The 27,737-nt window shown below is 60.5% G+C and overlaps 1 protein-coding gene across 2 annotated transcripts in view; it reads right to left on the bottom strand.

Annotated features, from left to right (window-relative positions):
• Positions 1-602: 602 nt before the first annotated feature.
• Positions 603-27,737, bottom strand: part of SLC12A5 (solute carrier family 12 member 5) — a 65,700-nt gene continuing 38,565 nt past the window's right edge. For both annotated transcript variants that reach the window (XM_087720717.1, XM_087720716.1), the window contains exons 2-26: positions 18,984-19,078; positions 18,630-18,761; positions 18,087-18,233; positions 17,219-17,273; positions 16,451-16,581; positions 13,615-13,856; positions 11,243-11,454; positions 10,743-10,913; positions 10,208-10,306; positions 9,742-9,799; positions 9,255-9,429; positions 5,929-6,047; positions 5,660-5,758; positions 5,445-5,564; positions 5,137-5,241; positions 4,534-4,702; positions 4,194-4,389; positions 3,779-3,948; positions 3,436-3,567; positions 3,013-3,120; positions 2,546-2,668; positions 1,867-2,069; positions 1,713-1,727; positions 1,434-1,567; positions 603-834 (exon numbers count right to left, since the gene is read on the bottom strand). In XM_087720717.1, coding sequence (XP_087576843.1) covers positions 743-834; positions 1,434-1,567; positions 1,713-1,727; positions 1,867-2,069; positions 2,546-2,668; positions 3,013-3,120; positions 3,436-3,567; positions 3,779-3,948; positions 4,194-4,389; positions 4,534-4,702; positions 5,137-5,241; positions 5,445-5,564; positions 5,660-5,758; positions 5,929-6,047; positions 9,255-9,429; positions 9,742-9,799; positions 10,208-10,306; positions 10,743-10,913; positions 11,243-11,454; positions 13,615-13,856; positions 16,451-16,581; positions 17,219-17,273; positions 18,087-18,233; positions 18,630-18,761; positions 18,984-19,078 — 3,302 coding nt within the window. In that variant the 3' untranslated portion in view covers positions 603-742. The remainder of the gene's footprint in view (positions 835-1,433; positions 1,568-1,712; positions 1,728-1,866; positions 2,070-2,545; positions 2,669-3,012; positions 3,121-3,435; positions 3,568-3,778; positions 3,949-4,193; positions 4,390-4,533; positions 4,703-5,136; positions 5,242-5,444; positions 5,565-5,659; positions 5,759-5,928; positions 6,048-9,254; positions 9,430-9,741; positions 9,800-10,207; positions 10,307-10,742; positions 10,914-11,242; positions 11,455-13,614; positions 13,857-16,450; positions 16,582-17,218; positions 17,274-18,086; positions 18,234-18,629; positions 18,762-18,983; positions 19,079-27,737) is intronic.

Raw genomic sequence — 27,737 nt, 5'->3', positions numbered from 1 at the left:
CCCGGCCCTGCAGCTGTCCAGGGTTCACTTTGATCCTGGCTTGAGGGGGGCCCTGGCTGGAAGACCCTAAAGTGCAACGGGGTTGAGGAGCGGCAGAGGTCCCCTTGCACGCACACACCCCTTCGCACGCGCGTGTGTGAGCTGGGAGCCTTGGCCGAAAGACAAACCGCTGCTGCGTGGAGCCCTTTTTCCCTCCCCAGCCTCTGCGGGAGGGTCTGGTGGAGTTGGGGGTCAGGCCGGGGGAGGGGCTGGCCAGCTAAGCAATGGGTCAGCCGGCCCAGTGGGTGTCAAGAGCCCCCTGGCCCCGATGGGGAAAACACCCACGATTGCATGGGGGGAGTGAATCTCAGCTCCTCCCCCAGGATACCCTTGCCCCAAAGAGCCCCCACCCCACAGGGAGTCCAAGGAGCGGGGGAGGGCCCTGAGTGAGGCCTGGCACAGAAGGTGGGGGTGGGGGCGGAGGGGCCAGCTGTGGCAAGGGAAGCATGCTGGTGGCCTTGGCTGGCACCCTCTCCCCACCTGGGAGCCGGGCAGAGGGGCAGCAGTGGAAAGCAGGCTGGTGGGCATCAACCTCCACCCACCCACCCACCCACCCACCCACGGCCCCTTCGGCAGATCTGGGGCTCCATCCTCCCATCCCGAGACCCAGGCCGGGTCGGGCTGGCTGCAGCGGGGGCGATGGGCGCAAAGTGGGGGTGAGGCTCTTGGGGCAGAAGCCTTCGGGCAAGGAAGGGCCCAGGACTCAGGAATAGATGGTGATCACCTCCTGGCCTCCCCCACGCACCAGCAGCACCCGGTCCAGGTGCTCCGTCAGCACCTCCAGGAACTCCATATCTGGTGGGGGGGGGTGTTAAGGCTTGTCTCTGCAGGATCGGCCGTGCACAGAGCCCCTCCCCCTCCTCCCCCTGCTGCCCTTCAGCCAACTCCCCTCCCAGGGCTCCCCGCAGGGCAGCCTGGCGCAGCAGAGCCGAAGACGCGGGAGGGGGACCCTCCAAAGGGCCCAAGGACGCCCACCCCACAAGAAAGAGGTCTGAGGGTCAGGGAGGGACTGCAGAAGAGCCCGAGGCAGGGGGCGGAGCTGTGTGGCCCCAGGGCAGGCCTGCAGGAAAGCCAGCGGAACACGCTGCCACATGAAGTGCAGCTCTCCTGCCTTCCAATCCCTCTGGGGGCTCCTTCCCTGAGCAGAGGGGAAGGGTGGGCTAGATGACCGCTTAGGTGGCTTGCAGCTCTGTGGTTCTGATTTTCAAAGGGGCTGCCCTGGAGCCCCCGCAGCCCACAGGGCCCCCTCCTCCGGGGCAGGCGGTGCTGCCGTCTCTGAAGAAGACCCCCCTCCTTCCTATATAGGGCAGAAGCCCAGCGGTTCTCCAAGAAACCTAGCAGACCCCCCCCCCGGCCCCTGCCTGCCCCCCACCAGCCCAGCCCTGCAAGGATACAGTTCTCGTCCCCCTTGCGGTTCCGGGGGGGACCCGGCATGTTGAGCAGCACCAGCTTCGCATCCTGCGACTTCCGCACGATGGCCTCGTTCAGCCGGACCGCCGTGTGCATCCGCCGGACGTTGGACTGGTTCCTGGGGGAGAAGACAGGCCGGTGGGGGGCTGGCCAGGCGGCCCCTGCCCCTCGCGGGCACAGTCTGCCAGGAGGGGCCGGCAGCAGGAGGGTGACGCCCTCCCTCCCCCCCCTGAGCATTGCAGAGCAGCCAAGGGGGCACTTACAGGTTTTCCCACTCCCTGGCAGCGACCACGGCGGGCAGGAGCGGCGTCGGAGGCAGAGAAAGGGAGGGAGGGAGGGAGAGCGGGTCATTGCCTGGGGGGTCCACCTAACCCTCCCCCCAGCCCCCTCCCCCCCCCCGAGCCTCTCCCCGCTCACGGCTTCATGTTGAAGAAGTCCTTGATGCTCTCGGAGCTGACGGGGCTCTTGGCTTTGCTCTTCCCGGCCTCCTTCTCCTTCGTCCAGGTGAGGTGCACCTTCTCGGGCGCGGCCTCCGCCTCCACCTCGGTCTCCGCCTCCTCCCCCGGCGACTGCGACTCAGCCGAGAAGCTGGTGGCGTTCTTGTCGTGGATCAGCTGCACCTGGTGGGCGGCCCAGCGCTGCCTCAGCCCTCCCGCCCGTGCCTCCTCTGCAGGGCCGGCTGCCCCCCAGGCGGGAGCCCTTCTGGGCAAGGAGGGAGCCGGGCGGCCCCGGGCGGAAAAAGCACGGAGCAACCGGGGCGCGGCAGCTGTGGGGAGGCGGCTCTTCTGCCCAGCCCAGAAGGTGGCATCCGGGCTCCAGGGCCCCATTTGAGGAAGGGCAGGGAGATCCCGGAGCCCCTCCCGAGGGGAGCTGGGAGGGAAACGGCTGAACTGCTTTGGGGGCCTTTCAGGTGGCGAAGAAGCCTCTGGAGGGCTGCCCCACGGAAGAGGCTTTGGGTCCCTCGGCAGACAGGACAGCTAACAAGGGGTCCCTTCACAAGAGAAGACGCCGCCGCTCCATTCCCCCCACTCCTGGGGTGACGCTGCCCCTGGCCCGGCCAGCCCCCCTCCCCTCCGCCCGTGCCCATCCGCCTTACCTCTTCTTCGGGCTTCTCCTCGCTGTCGCCCACCTGCTCGTCTGGGACACTGAGGCACAGGTGGGTGTTGGGGGGGTTCTTGCGCCGGATGGAGCCCCGGGATTCGTCCGTGATGCTCTGGATCTGGGGCAGAAGGCAAGGGGGCTCTGGACTCCTTCCCCAGACCCCAGCTAGGCTCAAGCAGAGCGGCTGAAATGCTGGGCACCACAACTCACGCAGTTCCTTTCCGACACACAAGTCATTTGCGTGTCCCCCTCTCCCCCCCCCCGGTAAAAATACACAACCTAGAATCTGTTTCTCTTCCCTTTGGAGGAGTTTTGGCCCCATCCAGAGATGGGCTCCGGAGGGCTTGGCAAACAGCTATGCCCTTCCGAGCCAGGAAAAGCCAGGATTTCCCAGCTGGCATCCTGTGCCAGGCGACCCCCTTTCTTGGCATGCCAGGGTGGGAGGGCCGGGGGCCAGGCTACCTCCCGCTCCCGCTCCGTCTTGGTCAGGTGCATCTGCTTCAGGATGAGGGACCGCTGCTCCATCACCAGGGTCTTCTCGTAGGTGTAGGCCGAGATGTCACTCTCGTGCTGTGGAACAAGAGCAAGCAGCAGCGTTCGCCTTCAGTGGGGCTGCGTTCGGTGGGTCCCGGCAGGAGGTCCCCCTGGGCAGAGGACCCACCAGGAGCCCAGAGGAGGGGAAGCCGGAACTCGTGACCGGAAGAGCGAATGGCCTGGCCAAGAGACGACGGGGGTCTCCCCCAGGGGCTGAGAAGGGGGGGGGGCGACTCTGGGCCACCCAGAGACAGGGGCGTGTCGTGGAGGGGATAGTGGGGGGGGCGGGCAGAGCAGGGGCGGGACAAGAGGAGCGCAAAGAGCAGGGCTGCTGCCCCCGTCCCCCCTCACCATCTCCACCACCTCCACCTCGGCCGTGATGCGCAGGTGGTAGAGGAAGGTGGTCAGGTCCTTCTTCATCTGGATGCTGTTGTCGTCCATCTGGGCCACCGTGAAGATGCGCATCCTGCACTTGCGCCATACCTGCACGGAGAGACGCCCCCCTGGTGGGCTCAGTCGCCTGGAAACCCCTCCCCCAATTGCCCCACCCCCCCCATCTCCAAGATGATGCCGGGTCCCCTCTGCAAGACAGGCCCCCCTCCCTGCTTGGGCTTCTGCAGCCCTGGAGGGCAGTGGTGCCAGGGAAAGGGAGGTGCTGTGCCCGCTATGCCAGGCCTGACCCCTCCGGGGGCACCTTGTGCTGGCGCAGGAGGAAGGGCAGCAGCATCAGCATCCCCCCGTCATGCACGATCCACCAGACGTCGATGTGGCCCTCCGGGAAGCGCTCCGTGTTGGCCGGGAACATGGCCACGTTCTTGGCCACCAGCAGGGCCATGTGGCCAGCCGTGGTCTCTCGCACCAACTCTGGGGGAAAGAGGCAGAGGGGAGGAGGTGCCAAGATGCCCAGGAAGGGAGGGAATCCCCAAGGTAACCCCCCCCCCCCAGAACAGCAGACATCCCTCGGGGGGAACTGTGGTAGAGGCAGAGGGCAACTTCCCCAAAGGGCCGAGTGGCAGGGCAAAGGTGGCAGCCCAGAGACGCCTCTCTTTTGGCCGGACAAGGCCAGCTGAGGTCCCTCCCCTCGCCCACTGGGCCCCCTCCCCTCTCACCAATGAAGTTCCTCCAGGTCTGGTGGTCCTCCTTGCTGCGCCAGCTGCGGGGCCAGCCGACCAGCACCGTGTTGTGCTGCAGCCCTCCTAGGCCGCTGGACTGGATGAGGTGTGACATGCCATCCCGGACATTGCAAGAGGTCACCACCTGGCAGAAGCCCTTGACCTTCTCGGCCTCCATCAGACGCTGGATGGACTGGGCGGGGGGAGCAGAGAGGGGGAAGTCGCACCCGGCACCACCACCCGCCGCTTGCCCTTCTGCCCAGGAGCCCAGGGCGCCTCTGTCAAGGGTGGGCACAGAGGAAGTTCCCCCCCCCAGGGGCGGCTCTGCTGGGCTCACCTCCTCGGCCCGCTGGACCTGCAGGTGGTTTTCCAGGAAGGTTCCATCCAGCACAGAGCCCACGATGGTCAGTCCCTTGCCGGCCTTCAGCTGGTTGGTGAGGGAGAGCAGCTGCGGGTGAGCCACGTTCTGCTCCTGGTCCACCCGGACGAGCACCAGCAGCTGCGGCCTGGGAAGAGGGAAGCCGAGGCCTTTAGCCCGGCCCTGGTGCCAGCCGAGTCAGGTGGGCCCCCTCCACCCACGGCCCTCTATCCTGTGCCAGTTGGTAGATTAGACCCCCCTCCATCCCCTCCATCTCTTCCCCTCTGCGAGGGATCCAGGGAGGATCCAGCTCTTCTCTGCCCGGATCCCGGCAGGCCCTTCTGTGCCACGATGCCAGTCGCACAGGAAGCTCGCCTGGGGCCAGGAGGGAGCCCTGATTTCGCTCTGCACTTTCTACGGTGTGCCAGTCCACCTTCCTGGGCTCTAGGGGCCACCCTGGGAAAGGGGGCGCCTGCCGCTGAGATGCCAAGGCTGCCCCAGTAGGGCAAGAGAGGCTGCCCACCCCTTGGACCTCCGCCCAGGCCCACACCAGCCGTGCCCCCCACCCCACAGCCGACTCACCGCCAGTTCTTGGTGTGGGGCGGCCCCTCCTCCAGCCGCAGCAGGGCGTATCGGGCTGCGCTGAGCGAGAGGCCCCGGATGCCATCGCCCCACTCCTTCTCTGCCCTGGAAGAACGGGGGTGGGGTTGAGTTTTGAGAGACCCCCCCCCATACACCCTCCAGCGTCCCTCAGGAGGGGGGAGACAACCCCTTGGCGAGAAGGGGCCGAGGCCCAGCCGGCCACAGCACAACCCCCAAAGGAGGAGCCTTCTGCCCGCCTGGGAAGGGAGCCCACGGGGCCCGGGTGGGGGCAGCTGTGGGTCACTTACCCTCGGTACTCGATGTACTTGTAGATGAGCCCCGCGATCAGCATGGCCACCAGGGCATAGTACCAGGAGCAGATGAACATCAGTGCCAGGCAGAGGCTCATGCCCAGGAAGGAGAGGGTCCTGCAAGGAGGCCCCGCTGAGTCAAGAGTCCCCCCCATGGGGCTCCCCATGGGCCCAACCCCCCTCCCTCCCCCCAGGAGAACGAGGGCACCCACCAGTGGTAGTAGCGAAAGCGGGGGCGCCAGTTGGGGGTCCTCAGGAGGGTCTGCACTGCACAGGCCAGGTTGACAAACATGTAGCACATCAGGAAGAACCTAGGGGGGGAGGGGGCTCAGTGCTGGGGGGACAGAGAAGCTCCAGCCCAGCTTGCAAGGACGGAGCCCCTTCCCCCGGCTTGCAGGGGGGGGCAGCCAGGCCTCCTCTAGCTTCCCTGCCAGCCTTCTAGGCCCTGAAGGGACGTAGATTTTTTGGGGGGGCTGCGTACATGGAGAGGATGGGGGCCACCTCGTCCAGGGAGGCGATCAGGATGCCAATCTCGCAGATGCAGGCTGTGAGCAGGAGGGCCCAGGTGGGCTCCCCGTTCGCCTTGCCGTGGCCAAAGACCTGCGGAGAAAGTGCAGAGAGAGGGGCTGGGTGGCCGTTCCAGGGGCACCTGGGGGAGGGGTCTGGCCCTGCATTGGGACCCTCTAGGGTGGGCCAGCCACCCCCAGCCACTGCCCGTCCTCTCCTGCCCAGGATGGAGGGGCTGATCAGACTGAATGACTGGCGGCCACTCGGGGGAGAGCCTTTTCTGTAGCTGCTCCACGAGCGACCAGCAGAGACCCGGACCCTCCCCACCCTTGCAGCCTTCCAAAAAGCCACCAAAACCTGGCTGTTCCGGCAGGCCTGGGGTTGCTGATTCAACCCCCAATTAAACCGGATGTATGTTGTGTTTTTAAGCTCTTTGTATTCTCCCCCTCTGTGCTATTTTATTTCGTTCGTGTTTGTAAGCCACCCTGAGTCCCCCGGGGTTGGGCGGCATATAAGCCCATTAAATTGCCAATTAAATTGCGAATTAAATTGAATTCCTCCTTGCAGCTCACACCATTTCCAAGTCTTTGGGGGGGGGAGTATCTGCCGCATCCCCCCCTCCCGGATTCTGCTGCAGTCCCCTGGCGAGATGGCCTGGACTGGTCAGTCTGCTGCCCACGGAGGGCATGAAGGCATGGTGTAAGGAGGAATGGGGAAGGTGGGGTGGGCGCAGAGCCTGGCAGAGGGGGGGGGAGGAGAGAGTTCCAGCAGTTCCAAGAAGGTGCCCCACCCATTTGCACCCTGATTCAGGTGACCCCGAGGGCTCAGATAAGCCTCCCAAGTGGCTTCCGTGATTCTCGGAGAGAGCGCTGACCAGATGACCACAAGGAAGATAAATCCTTCCGTCCTCCACCCTTCAGTCCGAACTGAAGCAGCTTCTTGGATGAGGAGTGAAACGTCCTCAAGGGAGAAGCCAAGAAAGTCCAGTCGCCTTTTGAAAAAGGAGCTTTGGGACAGCCGTGACCCGGAGGATGGGGAGGCTCCACGGGGCCCCGGCTGGGTTCTCAGAGAGGGGAATGCAGGGGGCTCTTCATCCCCAGGCAAGGCCAGGCGGACGGCTAAGGAAGCGAAGGCTGGGAATATGGAATGGATCCCACGGAGGGCCTGAAAATTAATCTATCAAACCGAAGCTGCTGCATTTGGCCAGGAAAATCACCTGAAAGGTGAAAAGGTAGAGCAGGGAGATGAATTTGCGTATCTTGGGGGAATATTTACTAAGGAGGGAGAAATTGATAAAAAGACGATATGTGGTCTGTTATGAGGAGCGAATGTTTGTGCAGCCCTTGGGGCTCTCGGAGTTTGGGGCCAAGCGGTTGCACCATCTGGGGGGGGGGCTGAGGGGGGGGCTGGGCCCTGTGTAATATTTGCAGCCGTTTGCCTGCCAGTGGTGTTGGTGTTGTTTTAAGCTTGTTTGTCTGGTGTTCATCCTTGCTTATCTGGATGTCTACAGCAAGGAAACAGACTATCTACATACCTCCGCCCCCCCCCCCCAAAAAAAGATACCCGTGCAACTTTATCAAAAAGTGCCAGAGAGTAAAAAATGAGCCGGTAATGAATGGGTGGACAAGGAGTGTCAGGGTTGTAAAAACCTGCCCAGATGGCCGGCAAGAGAGGTGGGCGGAGGGCCGGAGAGCAAAGCTACTTAGCGCAGGAGAGGAAGCGGGAGGTTCAAGAGCAGAGAAGAAGCGGCTGAATGCAGTCACTAATTACCTCCTTTAAAACAGGAGGGAGGCAGGAAGGGAGGGGGGGCAGTCAAAGTGCTGGAGGGGAGGGGAGGGGGGGGTTCCTTCCTTCTCCCCCCTGGGCGGGGCAGGGGAAGGCCGGGAGGAGCTGGGCTCTGGCACCTCAAAGGGGCAACTCAATGCTCACTCATTTTTCTGTTCAGGTAACTAAGAACTGGGGCAGCCCCTCCTGTTCCTTTGAGGGGAGGGGGCTGCTACGGGAGAGAAAGGCTGAACTGCTTGGACTACAGCAGGGGCCTCAAACTCCACCTCCCTGGGGGCTGCATCAGGGTTGCCTTTGACCTGGGGGGGCAGGGGGGGCAGCTCTACCTCCCTCGTGTTGGGGGGGGGCACCTGGGGTGGCTTGAGGGCTCTGCCAGTGGAAAAGCTCCGTTCTCACCCATGACGGCCTCCTGCAACCCTTGGCCAGCAGAAACAGCTCTTGAGGGGGGGGGGGCTGCCCACAGCCTTGGCCAGCTCCGATTCCACTGGCAGAGTCACCACCGGCTGGCCCTACCCCTGGACTAGATGATCTCGGAGGTCCCTTCCAATTCTGGGAAGCAGAGACTGGGTGGCTGAAGGTCAGGAAGCCCGCAGTGGCAGGTTCCTCTCCTACCAAGGGCTGGACTAGATACCTCTAAGGGACCCCCGAGGCCTGGGGAGGGTCCCAGACGAGCAGCCAGGGTGCTTTGGGGGATGCATCCTTTGCAAAATGCTCCTTGGCAGGAAAAGCCATTCAAGGCAGCCGCTGACTGGTTGAGTGTGGGGTGTGTGTGTGTGTGTGTGTGTGTGTGTGTGTGTTCCCCCCCCCCGCCCCTTGCCAGAGTGTGTGCCTGTCTCTGTGCGAAGGGCGAGAGGACGGACGTCTCCTTGCATCAACCGGAGGCTTCTCTGACTGCAGAAGGAAGTGGCAGGCTAAGCGCACTCCGGGCGATGGGAGGGGGGGGCAGTTGTCGCTCTGGCTTTGCAGAGGGCAGCAGCTTCCCTGGACAGGCGGCAGCGGCTCCTCCGTGCCCAGCTCGGATCTTGCCAATTCACAACAGGAGCTTAGCCCACTGGAATTGGTGGCCCTGATGCCCACAATGCCCCCCAGGAGAAGGCATCTGCCAGGGCTGCCAACCTGCTTTGCCCCATCGCTGCTTTGCTGCTGCCCGACTGCCATGAACCCCGGGGTGTTTGTGTAGAAGGGAGCCAACAGGGTGTGTGTGGAGACCAGTAACCGAAACCCAGTGCCTGCCGAGGACATCGGCCGCTGACCCCCAAGGCCACAGGCACCGAGTGTGGACCACCACCCAGACTGGCAATCACCAAAGCAACATCTCTGAATCCAACTGGACGCAGGGGGGGGGAGAGGACCCCCCTCAGAAAGACCCCAGATCTGCCTCCTTCCCTGCTTGCGTAACCGCTGGGCTTTCGTAAAACGAGGCCGTCTTCCTCAATGACCATCCAAGCCCGACCCGCGTCCAGGGCTGCCCCCAGGAAGCCTGCCTTGCCCCCCTGGCCCGCTCCCCCCGCCTACCCGGAGGAAAGGCACGATGCCGTCCCGCGAGATGGCCTGCAGCAGGCGAGGGGCCCCCGTGAGGCTCTGCAGTCCAGCCCCGCAGGTGGAGAAGAAGGAGCCAAAGACGATCACCCAGGGGGACGGCCAGGCCAGCGTGCCCACCACCAGGTTCCCGCTGACGGCCTCGCCGAACCTGGAAGGGCAAAAGGGCGGTGAAGGTGGGGCGCCCCTCAGGCTGAAGCTCCCTTTCTACGGACCCCCCAAGGAACAAAGAGAGCCGGTCCTCGCCTCGGCCTGGGAAGGCTTCCCCTGAGCAGCTGCAGAGTGCCTTTTCCAGACCCGGCTGGTGCCAAGAGGGGAAAAGCTCCCCCCCTCCAGCCGCGCTCAGCTGGTTATGCCACCTGGAAGGCGGGGGGGCTCAAAGCAGAGCTGACTTTGAGAGACAATGGGGGGTGGGGGCATGCTGGTGGGAGGGGGGCTGTCTCAGGGGGTCCCAGGCACTCACTTGTCCCGCAGCACGACGCCCTCAATGCAGGCGCCAAACAGCACCACGGAGCTGATGTCTGCAGGGGCATCAAGGAAGCCAGGCGGGCAGGAAGGCAGGCAGGGTGGGGGTGGGGAGGTGGGAACCCACGTTGGGGAGCCAGGACCCCCCTCCCACACCCAGTCGGTAGGACCCACAGGGCCATTTTCCTTCCCGACATCCCTCTCCCCACGGGGGCTCAGCTTCTGTAAGAGAGAAGCCTGCAGGAGAACCTGGGGCCAGACCACCCCCCCGCCCCCCGAGAGAGGCTCTGCCCACAGTGCCAGGATGTGGTCTAGAGCCTTCCGCACACCCCACAGAGCCTTTGGGGGGAGGGGCTGTCTGGAGGAACCCCCACACAGAGGAAGGGCACTCGAGGCCAGCTGGAAAGAGGCAGCTCCCTTTGCCCGGCAGCTGCCCCGTGCCAGTCCCTGCCCGCCAAGGATACAGACGGCTGAGGTGGTGGCGATGGCGAGGATGGTGCCCGTGGGGATCGACTTCTGAGCGTCCCGGAGATCCCCAGAGCGGTTGGAGCCAGCCATGATCCCTGCGGAAAGGAGTTGGAGGGTCAGCCTGCCTCCCCCTGCGGTCAGCTCTCCGTCAGAAGCCCTCCCCCAATCTAGGCAGGGGGAGGGGGAGGAGGCAGAAGAACCAGAGGGAGAGGCTCTGTGTCTCTGTGTGTCTTTGTTTGAGACCGGCCAAGGCCCGATGCTGCCGGGGCCCCAGTCAGAGGCCGGGCAGGAGGAGGAAGGGAAGGTTTATGCTCGGAGGTCCTTGTCTGGACTCCCTGGAAGGACCGGTGTCAATCTTGGAAGTCTGAACGTTCCTCTCCTAGGTATTGTGGGGAGCAGTGGGGGGGCCTCTGGCCAGCCACCCTCCCAGGAACCCCCCTCCCCCAGGCTGACCAGGCGGGAGAGCCCCTCCCCATTGAGCTGGGGGCCAAGCGGGGGGTCCCACCCGGCCCTTCCCAGGGAGCCTCTCACCGGTGACGGAAGGGAAGTAGATGCCGACCAGCAGGGTGAAGTAGGAGGTCATGTCGCTGAAGACGTAGGGGTGGTCCATGTCCGGCTCCCCCTCGGAGGAGGAGGACACGGAGGTCATCCCTGCCCGCTCAATAAACACCCCCTTTTGCAAGTAGGTGCTCCAGAGGTTTTCTGTGAAGGGAGGAGGCAGCAGCTCCAGGACCCATCCTCCCCTGCTGCGGTCCTCCTCACTGCACCTTCCCCTCCGCCCCCCCGCCCCCCCCCCAGAATAGGATTTCTCACCTGCAAAGACCCTCCGGCCGGTGGTGGCCTTGTGGATCGCCCTGTCCCAAAAGTCCCCCACCAGATCTAGGCAGCCCTGAGGACGGTGGCTCTGCCCCCCCTCCCACTGCCCTCAAGGGGAGGGCCCTGCTGGCATTCCCCTCCCCCCACCCATCAGGAGACCCCACCCAATGAGGTCCCCATCCCCCCCCTCCCCCGTGGCAAGGGGCTCCTCGTACCTTGGATGAGACCGGAAGCCGCTCCAGGGATGCCCTCAATCTCCGTGACGTTGTTCTGGCTGAAATACTCGTCACAGGTGGCATTCAGGAAGCGTGAGGAGCAGAAGAGTGCCCACAGCTCGGAGCCCATCGTCTCGTTGCCCACCTGGACCACCTTGGTACACACGTCAAAGCCGTCGCGGGACAGAGTCCGGTTGCCCAAGAGGCAAATCCTGCCCAAAAGACACGAAGGGAAACTGAGGGCTGTTTGTCAGCTCCTCCAATTGGCCATGCAAGCCCCCCCTCCCCGGTTTCCCTCTGCCCTCTGCCCCCCCGGCCGCCAGGCCATAAGGGTTGGGGATGGCCAAAGCGGCTTCTTGACGGCCAGATCCTCCTCAGCCACTCAGTGCCCCTCCCTTCGGCCCCGCTCAGTCTGGGCCTGGTGGGTTTCGTGCCCCTCCCTGACAGCCCCTCGACTCTGTCTCCCTGTGGGCAGCCCCGGACCCTCTTTCCTAGGAAGTCCCCTTCCTCATCACAGAGCCCCAACCTCTCCTCCCAACCAGCCTCTCCCCATCCTCTTCTGATCCTTTACAGACCTTCCTCCGGAACAGCCCCATTCATTTATTTCCCCCAAAGTTTCCCCCACTGCTGGCTCCCATTTCCCCTCCCTCTCCGGATGCTCAGGGTCCTGGTCCTCGGAGCAACGCAGAGCCTGTGGCAAATCCTTTGAGTTCTCCACCGGCGTCTCTGCTGGCATCCCTGATCAAGAGGCCTTTGACGTCACGGGCGCCTCGGAAGACATTAAACTGGGGCGTGGCACATCCTTGTTGAGGCCTCACTGGGCGCTGAACCTTCTCTCCCCGTTTCCCTCCTGCCGGCTGCATCCAGCGACCAACCTATTCATTATCAACAGTCTCCGAGTCTCTCGACTCCAACCTCACCTTTTTTCTCAAACGAATAAGCAGGCAGGCAACGCCCCCTCACTCTTCCTGAGGTGCTGGAGAGCAGAAGCCTCCTCTGCACCCCCCTTCTCAGGATGGCCTTTTGGACCCGCTCAGGGCGAACTCTGGGGAGCCCCTTCGCAGAACACACACACACCGGACCCAGCGGGTGCCCTGCCGATCCCTTCAACCCCCTTCCCCTTCGCGCAGGGCAGCCACAAGGCCCCCCTGCCAATTCAGGCTCCCCACCTACGCCAAGCGCATCCATAATTTAGCATTTTCCCAGCTGCACCACCTTCATCTTACATGTTTTAGCATTCTGGCACCGCTTACGACTCCCTCCGTTTTTTCCCTTAGGCACAAAGATTTGGAGCAGTCATTTTGGTTCCCGTCTGCACTATCGCTGTCACTCTCGCTCCCCAAATCCCCTCCGAACGCTTCCCTCGCTTTTATTTTTAATTCCATGCTCTTCACCGGAGGCGCCTTGTGCTCTAATTCCCTGCCACCGTTTATTCCCGTCAAGGCCGGCCTGCTCCGCACTTCCCTTTGGTCTCGGCCGGCCCTTCCTCTCTCTCGGAAGCCCCTTGGCTCTGCGCAGGGTCTTCTGCTCGTCCTCACTTTGGGGGCCTTCTGCTCCGTTGACCTGCTCTGCTCCCCCCTCCCGGCCTTCTGGACGCATCAACGCTTCCCCCAGAGCCTCCCTCCGCTCCTGCGCCCACCACAACAAGAAGACGGAGCGTGTTCCCTGTGACTTTCCATGTTCGGACACCCGCCTGCCCTTCTCATGGAGCGTGGAAAGGACTCGAGGGAGGGCCCTGCACACCGTTCCTGGCCCCCCTTTCCAGGTGTCCACGGGGGGAGGGGAACCTTGCATTGCAGCAGCCAGATGCACCGCCTGGTGATGATCATGAGCTTCCGTGTGTGTGTGTGTGTGTATGTGCCCATGTGTCCCTTCCTCCTGTTTGCTGACCCGTTGGAGCCTTTGTGTTGAGCAAATCAGAGCAAAGGTGCCCAGAGTCCAACTTTCATTTGAGGGGCCAGGGCCAAGGACACCCCGGGGGGCAGTGCCGGAGCGCCTTTCGCTACAGCTGCTCCTCAGAGCACCTCTGGGCACAGCTGCCGTATTCTGCACTACATTGTGAAGGTAAGGGGATCTTGCAGGAAGCAGCTGGAGTTTTCCTGGACGGTGCCAGCCAAGAGTGCCAGTCGCTGGGCTCAGGACCTCGGTTGGCGAGCCAGTGCTTGGCCATGGAGCTCCGGCCTCCCCTTGGGCGGAGGGTCACAGGGAAGCTGGGCGGTGGGCAAGGCTGGGGAGGCAGCTGCCGGGAGGGCGGAAGGCGGCCGGAGAGCCCTGGTCAAACCGTCCCACCTTCTTCTCGGGGGGGGGGGGCCTTCAAACGTCGCAAGGAGCCCAGGGACCCCCCTCCCCCCCCGGACCAGCCAGGCACTTACGGGAAGGACGGGGGGTCGATGGCGGACTTGATGACTCCCGCGTAGATGGCCAGGATGGAGAGGATGACGCAGCCCAGGAAGATGAGGGCAAACTTGTTCACGTACTTCACGCCCACAAAGACGATGGTGGCCATGAAGGAGAGGACGCACGTCCCGTAGACCCTCATGTTGTTCAGCAGGGCGGCCGCCTCCCCGCTGGCGTCCTCGGCCTTGAAGATGGCCATGGGGGGGAAGATGTAGGCCTGGCGGGAGACAGGGAGCGGCTCTCAGGGCGCCTCCTTCCCTCTGGAGCCCCCACGAGGCCTTCCCGGGCATTTGCAAGGCCACCCCTGATGCCACCCACCTTCCTCTGCTGCCCCCCCCCCACGACTCCCCTGGGGAAGGCTGGGAGCTTCTGCAGAAGGGATGCGAAGGGCCAGTGGGAGAGAGCGAACTCCCCCTCCCCCCCCGCCCTTCCGGCATTGGCCTTAGTTAGTCTTAGTCTTACAAGAGCCAAGGTGGCGCAGTGGTTAAAATGCAGCACTGCAGGCTACTGCTAGATCAGCAGGTCAGCGGTTCAAATCTCACCGGCTCAGGGTTGACTCAGCCTTCCATCCTTCCGAGGTGGGTAAAATGAGGACCCAGATTGTTGGGGGCAATATGCTGACTCTCTGTAAACCGCTTAGAGAGGCCTGAAAGGCCTATGAAGCGGTATATAAGTCCACTGCTATTGCTATTGCTATTGCTATTGCTTAGTTAAGGAATAGGTGGGGATTGGGCCGCCCCCCCTCCCTCCCTCCCCCCCCAGGCAGATCATTCTGGAGCCTCCCTGCCCTCCCTAGATGGGGGGTGGGTTGGGGGTCTGCCTGCCCATCGCTTGCATGAGCTGCCCCACCACCTCCTCAGCCCCCGTGGCCCTGCCGGGAGCAGCCTGGCCCCTTGGGAAGGGACGGCTGGCTTAGAATCCTAGACTCCAAGGGCTGGGAGGGACCTTAGAGGTCATCTAGTCCAACCTCCTGCTCCAGGCAGGAGTCCTCCATCAAGTGTTGTCCAGGGAGAAACCTTGGCTGATGGGGGTCCCTCCTGGCCCCTGAAGAGCCCCCTGCGGCCTTCCTGAAGAGGGGGGAGCTGGGGGGAGGGGGCTTGGATATCAAACTTTGGCTCTGTGGCTTTGCTGCTTCACCCAGGCCTGAAGGGAAGGGGGGCTGGGGGGGCAGTTCCAGTAGGAGGGGTTTGGCTCATTGAAAGCCTGGACACTGGAGGAAAAAGCAGGCGAAGGGATCAGCCCTCAAAGCCTGCAGGATCTCTCCCCCCCTTGGGAGGGGCGGCTGGGCCTGGGGCCCTTCCTCCAGCGAGGGGCTCCATCTGAAGGGCCCTGAGGTCTCTTCCACGCTTCCTCCCTCCCACCTTATCAGGCTTTGCACGGCTGGTGGCCACCATGAGCCAAAGGGGCCCAGCAAAGGAATGCCAGTCGCCCATCCTGGGGAGCAGCAGTGGGGCTTGGCGGAAGCCCCCCCCCCTCCTAGAGGCAGCAAAGCCCCCCCCATGAGTGGCAGCTGGGCCCCAGTAAACACCGAAGTTTCCTGTTTCCTGGACTTTCACCAGGGAGGGGGGAGGGAGGGGGGAGGGAGGGAGGGAGATGGGCGGTTCAATGATGTGAAAAAGGGAATTGAAGCCAGATATTTAGCTCCCTTTTCCTTTATGTATTCCTGATTTTGCTCCTCTCTCGTCGTCTTATTATTTCGGGTGAGGTGGCTACTCCTGTCCTGGCAGCCTGTAGAGATTAGAGATTGTGCCACCTTGCTGTAGACATGGGGAGGGGAGGCTGAGACGCCCACAAGCCGTGCCCATGCCGAAGCCCTCGGCTCAAGAGCCTCCTCCTCCTCGCCAGCTCCGCCTGCACTCTGCCAGTTTGGGGGGGGGCGTAGCTCAGAGACTGTGCCAGCCTGAAAAGTGGCTCGCTCAGGTTCGCCCGAGTTAAGCCCTGTCTGCTAAGGCCTCCTGGGGATGCCCCAGGGAGCCTGGCAAGGCCGAGGGTGGCAGGGAGGCAGGAGGGGCGGGCAGCCGCTCGCCTCTCACCTACACGGGGGAGGGGGGGCATCTGGGGAGGCTGAAGCTTTTCTCGGCTCTCAAATTAGAGAGTTATGTAACATGTAAGAACGCCTGGCTGCAATCACCAGCTAGCTGTGCCATTTAGCCCCTTTCCCTGACAAAACGGGTATCCGAAACAGTCTGGGGGAATTATCTCGCATCGCACTGGGATAAACCCCCCAGCGCCTTCCTCCCGTCCCCAGGACGCTTCTCTGCAGAGCCCGGGGTTAAGGCTGGGGCTTGAACCCAATCCGGAGGGAGGGGACGTGCATAACATCCACCTAGGCTGAGGTCCCCCCATTCCTCCTTTGGGAACCTCGCACGGAGAAGGAGCGATTCGGAGGGTCCTCTGGCTCCCCACAACAGCTCCAGAGTTGCCGAGGGTTGCCACCCTCTAAGGCATTTCGCTGGCTCGACCGCTCAAGCAGAGGAGCTGTAGGTGGGCTCCGTGTCTCACCAGGCGCTGGCCTTTCCCTGGCTGAGTGCACCCAGCCAGCCCAGCTCTGGGTTCCTTGAGGCGGCCTGAGAACTGCCTGCTTGAGGATGGCGTTAGCTGTGCTGCCTGAACAGCTGCAGTCTCCGGGATGGGGGCACCCTTGGCTTCCCATTTCGTTGGCACCCATGGGTGCAAATGTTTGCATGCCAGTTTCCTGCCCCTCTTCTCTTTTGGCAGCTGCAGGGGCCTCTGCCCCCCCACCCCCCCACCTCCCCTTCTTGTCTCAAGAAGCCAGTGCCTGCCCCGGCCCACCCCCATCCCCTCACTCACCAGCACAATCTCTATGGTGCCCAGGATGTACATGGCACCTGCAAAGGTGGTGCCCAGGTAAAAGCAGAGTCCCACGGCCCCTCCAAACTCCGGGCCCAACGAACGCGAGATCATGTAGTAGGACCCGCCAGCTGGAAGGAGGGAGGGAGGGAGGGGCAAAGATCAGCAGGAGTGACCCCCACATGGCCCAGAGAGGAGGGAGGGGCCACCCTGGCCTCTCAAGGCACCCATCACTCTTCTTCTGGGGAGGGGCACCGAAGGCTCTTGTGGGGACAAATGGGGGGGGGCTCCCCCTTTCTTTTTCTCCAACTAGCCTCCTGGGGGACGTTTGCCAGATGCCAGAAATGCCCCTGGGGTGGGAGGTGACCCTCTTACAACCTCTCCCCCTGGGAGGCCTTGGAAGCAGCCTGACACACTCACACCCCGGGCCACTAGCACACCCTGCCTGGCTGCCTCACCAGCCCCAGGTGGTAAGGAAGCCACAGGAGAGGGAGGGAGGCAAGGACACCCCGGAGACGGAAGTCCCTCCCTCTCCCCTGGGGCCCTCCTCTCCGTCAGGAGCCCAGGTGGGGCCCTCAGGCACCCCAGAGGGCCCCTGATTTTGTGCATCCCATTAATGCTGCCAAAGAGGGAGGGGATGCCATGCAGAGGGAGCGACCTCCACCCAAAAGGACGGGGTGCTTCTGTGCCGCCCACAATCTTTGCTTGTGCCGGGCTCCTGGCAGCCCCCCCAAGTCCCTCCCTCCTCCGCCCCTCCCTGCTACCCACCTGGCACCACCCCATTGGTGGCGATGGCACTCATGGAGATGGCCGTCAGCATGGTCTGTGGGGAGAGAGGGCAGCTGTGGGGATCCGGCCCAGCAGGGAGAGGGAGGCTGATTCCCGAGCAGCCCCTGGGACTCTGTGTGTGTGTGTGTGTCTGTGTGTGTGTGTGTGTGTGTGTGTGTGTGTCTTTGAGCTAATTCTCCAGCCAAAGGAGTGGGGGAGGGGCTTTCAACCACAGGGCTCCTGGTGGGGTTTCATGCTGGGGACCCAGAAGCCCCCGGGCAGCCATTGGCAGGAGCCCAGGCTCCTGGAAGCCCCACCTTTGCAGGCCGGGATCCCTACAGCCAGCTTGCCCCAAGGTAGTGCCCATCGCCAAGGCCCCCAAATCGGTTGGCCATCCACCCCAGGAGCAGAGGGCAGGCGGAGGGCTGCAGGGTGTGTGTGTGTGTGTGTGGCACATGGATGCCACTGGGATTTGCACTGGGGGCCCTGGGTCAGCAGGAGGGCCGGGCTGGCTGCTTCTGGCTGCCCCAGAGGGAGGGAGCTGTCTCGGGGGGGGGGGGGGCAGGGGGGGCTCCCACAGGACAGAGGGGACAGAGGGTGGAAGCCTGGGTAAATCGGCCATTGGTTTCCTTGCGCCTTCGTCCACCCAGGCAGGTGCCCCCACGCTGGCTGCCCTTCCGGGTTTAACTTGGGTGCCCCCATTCCCCCCCCCCCCGCAAGGCTGAGATCCCTATGGGCCAGTGGGGGTGGGGGAGCCTCTCTCCAGCCCGGGCTACAGAAGACTCCTCCCGGGGCTGCGTCATGAGGAGCCCGCCTGGCCAGACCCTCTCTTGCCTGGCCAGGCACCCGCGGCCGGAGGGGGACTCACGCAGGAGCAGCAGAGGATGACCATGCTTAAGGACTCCAGGATGCCCGAGATGCCCACCACCCAGGTGAGGCGGAGGAAGAGGATGACGCCAAAGATGTTCTGCAGGCAGGGCAGGTAGACGCCCATGAAGGTGCCCATCCGGGTGGCCTGCCAGAAGAGCCGGGGGCGTGAGACTGCGCCCAAACAGGGTGGGTGGGCTCCCTCCCTTCCCTTAGCAGATGCCTTCCTGGCTCAGCCCTGCAGCTTCACCGAGCAACTGGAGAGGACCCACGAGCTGTGCCTCATCTTACCCGCTGAGAAAGAATCGGACTGGGCTGCAAAACCCCACACTGCCACTGGAGGGCGGTATGGAGAACAGGAGGGAAGGCCGCACTAGGCTGCCCTCTGCTGGTTATCTGGGCCCTTCAGCCCAGATCTGGGGCCTGAAGGAAGAAGAGGGTGAGTGGGCAGCCTGGGCTCTTCTGCTCTTAACTAGCTGCACTCTGGGACCCACTGTGGGGTGAGCATTTGGGGGCACAAACCCTCACACACACCCCACCGCACCTTGACAGGCTTCTTCTTGGCCCCCTCGTTGTTCTCTGCCTCTTCGTGCTCCCGGCTGCCCTGGGGCAGGTTGGTGTAGTTGGCCAGGCCGCTGAGCAGGGAGGAGACCATGGGGCTGGTGTCCATCTCCTCCTGTTGGGGAAGCAGAGGGAGGGGAGGGCTGGTGGCCACTCTTTGGGGGTGGGGGTCCTTGCCCCTCGCGCCCTGCCAGCCTCATCCTTTGAGTTCCTGGGGCCAAAGCTTCCCCTGCCCAGCCTGGCACCCCTCGTGGAGCCGGGGCTGGGCTGCTCTGGCACCCTTTGCGGGTGAGGCCCCTTCGACCGCCCCCCCCACCCCCCTGCAGCCCCTGCTGACCTCAAAGAGCGCCATGTTCTTCCCATCGTATTCCTTCCCCTTCTCCAGGTCGGTGCTGTTGATGAATGGGCTGCTTTCCTTGGGGTTCCCATCACCTGTAGGGAGAGAGAGAGAAGGCCTGAGACCGCCGGGATGCCACCAACGTCTTTCGCCAGCCTTGCAGACCCAAGCCCAGCCAGCAGCCCTGCAGGGCCCTTCTCTGGAAGTCACCCGGAGGGTCAGGCCCGAGTGGCAGGTGGGCCTCTTTGCCTGGACACACCTGTGCCAGGACACCTCCCCTGTCCCGATCTTGACCCAGGGAACCTGCATGGCTGCCTGACCCAGAAGGCTTTGAGCAAGGAGGAGACCCAAGAAGCAGAGCACCCCTCAGAGAAGGCACCCGGAAACTAGAGCTCCCACAGAAGAGTTGGGCATTTGGGATGGCGCCCATCCCAACACATGGCCAGGCCAGCTCGACTGCCCATCTACCCTTGTGCCCAGGATCAGCTGCTCTTCTCTGCCTGCTAAGGAGGGTTTCTGAGGGACCCGGATAAAGACCCGAGAGAGCCCTGGGCTACTTCAACACCACCTACCCCACAGGAGCCAGCCCCCCAGATGTGTGGCTCACATCTGGACTAGCTCCAAGACTTCGTTCATGCCTCCTAGTCCCCCAGGTTCCGGAGCCATGGAGCCCCTCTGATGAGCAGGAGGACCTGGCTTTCTGCAAAGGAGGAGGGTCTGCCGTGTGGGGAGAAGGTGCCCCACCAGGGGTGTCCAACCTTGCCGTGGCCGGCTGGGGAATTCTGGAGTTGAAGTACACAAGTCTTAAAGTTGCCAAGGTTGGACGTGTTACTCTACACAATCCTCAGAGGAGGCAGAGAAGCCAAACTCCCCCCCCCCACCATCAAGAAGGCTTCCCACCACACCTGAACATCTAAACCTGGGTTAACCTCAGGACTGCGGCCATGTTGGCATGCCAGCAACACTATTGTGTTGAGGGATGTGTTAGCCACACAGACAGACACAGGCCCTGGAGCAACAGGCTTCCCACAGCCCCCCGACTCACACGTGGCCTCCTCTCAGCCCTCATTCCTTCCCCGCCTGAGCGGTGGGGGGCTTGAGTAGGGAGAGGCTGGTCAGAGTCTCTTATCCGAGGGAGGAAGGGGAGGAAATGCTTCCCCCCCCCTCAAGAAGACAGGCTGAGATCTTTAGTGGTGCCCAGAGGTCTGTTACTCCCACCGTGATCAATAATCAATTTACAGAGCAAGTTGCCGCTTAGAGCCGCCTTCCTCGTTTTCCTTGCACGAAAAGCCCAGGAGACCCAGGAGGGATTTCTTGGGAGCCTCTCTGATGACTCCAGGGGGGGGGGCAGGAAGGTGCTAGAAATCTGAGTCAGGTGTGAATGGTGGCCGGGCTCGGCCGCTCTGGTGTGAGCCACCCAGTTTGGGTCACCACATTACAGAAAAGATGCTGAGACTTTGGAAAACAACTAAGGGGATTAAAGGCTCTGAGACACAAACAGAGAGAGATCGGCCGCAGGAACTGGGCCAGTCTGGGGAAAAGGAAGACTAGGGGAGACACGGTCCACTCTTCCAGTATTTGAGGGACCTCCACAAAGGTTAACAAATTAACAGAGTTGGAAGGGACCTTGTAGGTCATCTAGTCCAGTGTTTCTCAACCTTGGCGACTTTCAGTCCTGTGGACTTCAACTCCTATGCTGGCTGGGGGAATTCTGGGAGTTGAAGTCCACAGGACTGAAAGTCGCCAAGGTTGAGAAACACTGATCTAGTCCAACATCCCCCCCCCACTCAAGCAGGAGACCCTACACCATTTCTGACAAATGGCTCTTCTTGAAAGTCTCAAGTGATGAAGCTCCCACAACTTCTGTTCCATGGGTTGATGGTTCTCACTGTCAGGAAATTCCTCATTTCCAGGTTGAATCTCTCCTTGGTCAGTTTCCATCCATTCTTCCTTCTCTGGCCTTCGGGTGCTTTGGAGAATAGCTTGACCTCCTCCTCTCTGGGGCAGCCCCTCAAATATTGGAAGATGCTCTCCTGTCTCCCCTGGTCCTTCCCTTCCCTAGACCAGCCAGGCCCAGTTCCTGCAGCCGTCCATCGTCTGTTTGAGCCTCCAGTCCCCTCATCATCCTGGTTGCTCTTCTCTGCACTCTTTCCAGAGTCTCAGCATCTTTTTATAGTGTGGTGACCAAAACTGGGTGCAGAAGAGGAAGGCAACTTATTCTCCAAAGCACCAGAAGGCCGGACAAGAAACAATGGGTGGAAACCCATCAAGGAGAGAAGCAATCTGGAATTAAGAAGAAACTTCCTGACATTGAGGACAATAAACCAGTGGGACGGCTTGCCACAAGAAGTTGTGGGTGCTCCAACACTGGAGGTTTTTAAGAAGAGACTGGACTGGACATTTCAGCCACTTGTCTGAACTGGTCTAGGGTCTCCTGCTTGAGCAGGGGGTCAGACTAGAAGACCTCCAAGCTTCCTTCCAGCTCTATCTAGCCGATTGATTGATTGATTGATTGATTGATTAAAAGAAAAGAGAGGGCTCCGGGGCGATTTGTGATGGCTCATGACTGAGCTTCAGGTGTATAAAAGTCCCCCCCTCCTCTCCCAGTGCCCTGGCAGCTGCCCTTCTGCTGCTGGGAGAGTCTGGACTCTGAGCATCCATGCTGCTTTGGGTCCATCTGGGACCAAGATCGGCCTGAGGTCCCTTTGGGTCACTCAAAGGGAAGGATGCCTCTCTCAACAACCTCCAACATTGCTCTCTACACGCACAGCGGTGCCCATGAATGGTCTTGACAGGCCAGAGAACCCTGGGACCCCCCCAGCACCCCCTCCCCAGCTTCACGGGTGATGCAGCACAGGCCACTCCTGGTCACGAGGCCCCCAGGCCAAGTTCGTGAGCGTCCCGGGCAAGTCAGCCTGACGCAATTCAGTCCCTGGCTGAAGAATTCTGGCTGCCTGAAACCTCCATGCCAAGAAAGGCAGCCTGTCCCCCCCCCCCCCCGAGCCCCACCCGGACGCTGCTGGGACCCAGCGTTAGGAAGCAGAAGTGCCAACAAGAGGAAGAATCCCAGAGCGGCAGAGGCAGGGACAGTCTTGCCTCCGGAGGAAGGATTCTGCAGCAGCCGCTGACTCACGGCAGACCCCCTGAACCGCCGAGGGCCAGGGATGCTCCGGAGAGCCCTGGTGAACAGCGGCCTGCGAGTGGCCAGGGAAGGCGGCTTCACACATTGAGCAAAACCAGGGTTTCATCAACCCAACCGACAGATTCACACCTTGTACTGAGCAGTTGACAAGCAAAACAAATGCCTCTTTTTCCCAGGACTTCCTTGCTCGGCTCCCGGTGAGAGGCCAGCTGAGCTTCCCTTCTGCCCTGCTGAGTCCCTGCCTGGCCCGGCTGCCCTCTGGCTGCCCTCGGCTTCCACCATCTGCTCCAAACAGCCCCGTCTGCGGCCTCCCTGGCCAGGAAGTGGAGGCGGAGACACCGACTCCCTGCTTTAAGAGCCAAGGTGGCGCAGTGGTTAAATGCAGCACTGCAGGCTACTGCTAGATCAGCAGGTCAGCGGTTCAAATCTCACCGGCTCAGGGTTGACTCAGCCTTCCATCCTTCCAAGGTGGGTAAAATGAGGACCCAGATTGTTGGGGGCAATATGCTGACTCTCTGTAAACCGCTTAGAGAGGCCTGAAAGGCCTATGAAGCGGTATATAAGTCTACTGCTATTGCTATTGCTATTGCTATTCAATCTCTGCAGGGCTTCATCATAGGGGGTGCCAACCCCCCTCCCAAAAAAAGCTGAGCTCTGCTGCGGCAAACATTTGAGCTCCAGTTGTGTAACTCAACATGCCAGCAGCCTGGCTCAATCCTGCCCTTCCATCCAGGACACCCGGAGGAATCGGCTGGTGGGAAGGTTCTGGAAGGATCCCAGGTCCTTGGGAAGGTCTGCAATGCAGGATCTGCAGCCCCCGTTTCCTGGCCGAGGCGTCTCCGGCGTCTGTAAAATATCCCCAGAAGAGGGCGGCCAGGGCGGCCAGCCTCACCCGCTGGGCTCCTGGCTGTGACCTTCGGAGGACAGGCGTGGAGCCAGAGGACCTTAGAAGGACAAACGTTTTCCTGTCCTCAAAAGAAGAGGACCCCGATGACTGTCAGCCGGACAGCAACAAACACCGGAGAAACGGTTGGGTGAGTTGACTTGTCAGCATTCCGAAAACCCTCTAACCTGGGTGGATCGAGAACAAATCAGGGCAAACCAACCTGTTTTTTGTTAAGCGGCCATTTCAGTTGACTGAATGGGGAATGCAGAGGAGGTCAGTATCTAGACCAGTGTTTCTCAACCTTGGCCACTTGAAGATGTCTGGACCTCAACTCCCAGAATTCCCCAGCCAGCGAATGCTGGCTGGGGAATTCTGGGAGTTGAGGTCCAGACATCTTCAAGTGGCCAAGGTTGAGAAACACTGGTCTAGACTTTAGTGAAGGCAAACTCTCCGTGAGGTTGTAATTTTTTAAAAAAGGAGACCAGGTGTGGACTGGACAACGGGGCCATCCCACAGGTACAGAGTACCTGGTGGACAAAAATCGGGCTGCGAGGACATCCTGGGCTCCAATTGGCCCCTGGATGACCATCATTTCTACAAATCATTAGCAAGAGGGATTGAAAGAATACAAGTGGTAGAAGGGAATCTTCCTACTCGGAGTTGAACTGTGGGCCCTCAGAGAGGGGTTGTTTTTCCGCAGACGTTTCGTGACCCAACTAGGGAATATCATCAGTGCTGATGATAGGTAATGAAACACCTGCAAGAAAACCAATAAGCTCAGAGAGCACCAAGCCCCCCCCCCTCATCCTGGCAAGATAGCCATTACACTCAGAGATGACATAAGCATTGTAACATGATTGCACTTGTATACTGTGGCTCTTTAATTCTAGTGTAAAAATAGGACAAGCTGAATATATTGATAGACAGTAGAAATACACCGAAGGGAGGAGTAGAGGGAAAGAAGAAAGAGGGGCAGAGAGGGTGGGAGAGAGGATTGGCGGGAGGAGGAGAAGGGAGGGAGGGATTGTATTGGGAGAGAGGAGTGATTGAGGGGGAGGGGAAGTAGGAGTAGAGGGGAATGTTGGAAGGAAGAACGAAAGTTGGAGGGGGGTGAAAGAAAGGGTGTATGGTGGGTCAAGGTGGTATATAGGGTTTGTATTTTGGGGGGTATTGTTGACAAGGATGGCTGTGTTTATTGTTCAATGTTATATGCCCCGGTTATGCACAGTATATATGTGACTGCACGAAATGAAATGGAAATAAAACATATTTACACAGCATTGGGGAGAGCCACACTTAGTGGCGAGGGGGCATTTGACCAGGGAGAACAATGGGCAGAAGCCAGTAGAGTGGATTTCAGAAAAGTCGAAGTCTCGCATGTGTACAAGAAGGATCAAAGGGCCGAGTATGGAAGGGGAGGGACGACTCTAGGCAGAAAGACAGATGGGAAAGACCTTGGAGCCTTGCTGATCACAGCGTGGTCCATCAGCCACTGCGAGGAAGGCAGTTCCAGGGGCTGCACACGATGTAAAGATCAAAAGAAGCCTCCATTCCTCTCCATCCTCCATCCTGGCCAAGCCTCAGCTGGAATGCAGCCTCCCGTTTCTGGGCATCGCATTTCAGGAAGGGCCCCTGGGCTGAGGCCTGTCCAGAGGAGAGCAATGGGGATGTCCAGGAAGGAAGACAGAACTTGTGGACTGTGGCAGAAGTTGGGCAACTCCGGCCGGGAGAAAAGAAGGATCCAGGAAGCCAGGATTGCTGTCCTGGGGGGTCCGCAGGGCTGCCGTGGAGGAATCAGGGCAGAAGGGTTCAGAATGGTGCCCGAAAGGAAAATAGGAAACCCTGGGTTGAAATGAGAAGGAAGCTGAGCTTGCTGCAGACCAGGAGAAATTTGCTAACCGTTTAAGAGTCTACCTCGGAAGTTGTGGTTCATCCTTCAGGCAGCAAAGGCTGTTTGTTGGGGGGATACCATTGTAGGCAACCCCTGCGTTGGGAAGGGGGCAAGACTCGACGTCTCCAGTGCCCTTCCCACCCTTCTGGGATTCTGTCACTCCCGGAAAAGGAGGAGGGGCTCCTGGATGCCAGTCACCCGGAGGGAGAATATTCTGAGATTTGCAGGATCCGATCTGGGTCGGTCACCAGGACCGGAGGTTTTGTCTTCCGAGCTTTCGGACTCGTGCTGGAGCCCGTCTCTCCCACAGAGTCTGTGCTGTTCTGGGCTCTCTGCCAGAGAGAAGTTCCCCCAGGAGGATGGACTCCGGCACACGTCCGAAAGCTCGGAAGACAAAACCTCCGGTCCTGGTGACCGACCCAGATCGGATCCTGCAAGATTATCCTGGGACACGTAGTAGATTCCCCTTCGTTCGCCCTGAGCTCTCTCTGCTTCACTGCAGGTTCTCTTCCTTCTCCCGAGGGCATCAGATGCAATCCTGGCCCCTCCGTGCAGACGGCAGGAGAATGTCCCACCCATCTCCTCCTGCCGTGCCTCGCAGGCCTTGCTTCTCTCCCCCCCCCAATGACCTCGCCTGGATGCCCACAAGAGGCCCTGCCTGGCTTCTCCCCCTGCCAAGATCTGCCTGTCAACACTCGATGTCTGGAGGGTCAGGAGCCATTCATAACATTCATTCATCACGTCCTCCGTTATGTGCATCCGTGTTACTGAATCCTTCAAGATCCCAACAGCTTCCAGGAGACTTTGGCAGCATCTCCAGCTGGGCCAGGGGTAGGAATGCACAGGATTTAACAGAGGTGGAAGGGACCTTGGAGGTCTCTTAGTCCAGCCCCCTGCTCAAGCAGGAGACCCTGGGCCAGTCCAGGGAATTGGCTGCCCAGCCTCTTCCTAAAATCTTCCGGCGATGGACCACCCACAACTTCAACCAAACCATCCATACGCTGATGAGGTACAGTTGGTTTCATCAGCACATGGGTGGAATTGCACCCCAAACTGCTGGATGTCGCCTTCCAATGGCTTCATATATTTTATTTATTTGTTTATTTTAGGAAATTTATATTGCTACTTATTCCCACATGGCGACTCAAGGTGGCTTACAGGAAAACAAATATCTAGGCCAGTGTTTCCCAACCTTGGCAACTTGAAGATGTCCGGACTTCAACTCCCAGAATTCCCCAGCCAGCGAATGCTGGCTGGGGAATTCTGGGAGTTGAAGTCCGGATATCTTCAAGTTGCCAAGGTTGGGAAACACTGATCTAGGCAAATCCAAACCCATCAAGGCCAATCTACCCCTCCCTCAGTACCTAGAGAGGCTTCCCGCCTGGATACGCTGACCTGCCACGGGCCCCTGGCACAGCCCAGCAGCTTCCCTGGCACCTCTTTGCCGAAGCCACCCGCTCAGGCTGCCGCAGAGATGCTCCCCGGGCTGCCGCTAATCAGCTCCAGCATCCTCCCCTCAGAGGCTCTGCTTCACTGGCCTCCAGTGACAAATGGCACAGTTGGCCAGGATGCCCGGCGCCAGCTCAGCAAGTTTCCCCTCTGCCACCAGATCCAGAGCAACCAGCCATGTTCCGGGCAAGTCAGCTTTGTTTATAAGCCACTCTGTAAAATAATAACTCTATGGTCATAAAGACATTGAAGTCCACTCCGTATAAACTCCCCCATCCCTCACTGTTGGAGGGACAAGCAACCCCTACCCCATTTTGGTGATTAGATTCGGTGCCGAATGACCAGCTTCTGCCACTCAGGACTGAATGGAGGAGTCCTTGGTAGTCTCTGGGCCTAGCAGTTTGCTTCCAGACGTTTCATCACCCAAAGAGGTACTACCATCAGTGTGAGTGAGTATGGTGGGGTTCTCTCCCAGTTTATATACAGTAGTTCGCTAGCTTCCTCCTTGGTGATTCCTCGATTCCTGTTTTCTGCTTGTTTGTCTGGTGTTAATCCTTGCTTATGGGATGCTGGCTGCTGCAAAGCAGGTGTTCCGGCCTTTTCTCTCTTAGGTTTTCTGTTGTCTCTGATCAGTGATGTGCAGTCAGGGGAGGGAGAGCCATTATGAAAAGGAAAAACAATGTAAAAGGAAAAAGGCTGAGCTAGTTGCTGCCAGAGTCACAGTGGATGACTCTGCTTAGGGCTTAACTGTTTAAAAAAGCCTCTAAAAAAGCGCCCTCTACAGGAGGAGGCGGGAGAACCACGTGCCTCATTTAGTCTGGCTTTATGATCACTCGAGCAGAAGTTAAGCAAGGGTTAAAAGCCGAAAAATTCCTTATGCAGAGGAGGCACGTGGTTCTCTCGCCTCCTCCTGTAGAGGGAACTTTTTTAGAGGCTTTTTTTAAACAGTTAAGCACTAAGTCATCCATTGGGGACTCTGGCAGCAGCTAGCCCAGCCTGACCTCAGCAGCTCTTGCCTTTTTCCTTTTACATTTTCACATTTTCATCATGGCAGACAAGAGCAGAGTTGAAATCCTCTGTGACACGGCTGGAAAAGGTATGTGGGTCAGAGGGAGGGGGGAGGAATTCAAAATTAATGTAATTTGTAAGTAATTGTAAATAATTTGTGTGTGTGTGTGTGTGCATGCATGTGTTTGTTTCTTCACTCAAACAAACTCTCAATTTGAGAGTGAGTTTGTTTGAGAGGGGAGGGAAGGGGGTAGGAGAGGCAGGGTGGGCAGCCCGCCAGCTTTCTCTCTCTGTGTCCGGGGCAGCCCACCAGCAGAGGCAGAAGCAGGGCCTCTGGGTCAAATCTTGCCAAGATTCAAGATAACCTGCGCCAACACT

The sequence above is a fragment of the Thamnophis sirtalis genome, unplaced genomic scaffold, assembly GCF_051295495.1.
Source record: "Thamnophis sirtalis isolate CommonGarterSnake01/CBP01778 unplaced genomic scaffold, rThaSir2_p1.2 scaffold_7, whole genome shotgun sequence".
Classification (NCBI taxonomy): domain Eukaryota; kingdom Metazoa; phylum Chordata; class Lepidosauria; order Squamata; family Natricidae; genus Thamnophis; species Thamnophis sirtalis.
The sequence above is the reverse complement of the archived record's forward strand: the minus strand, read 5'-3'. Positions and strand labels throughout refer to the sequence as shown.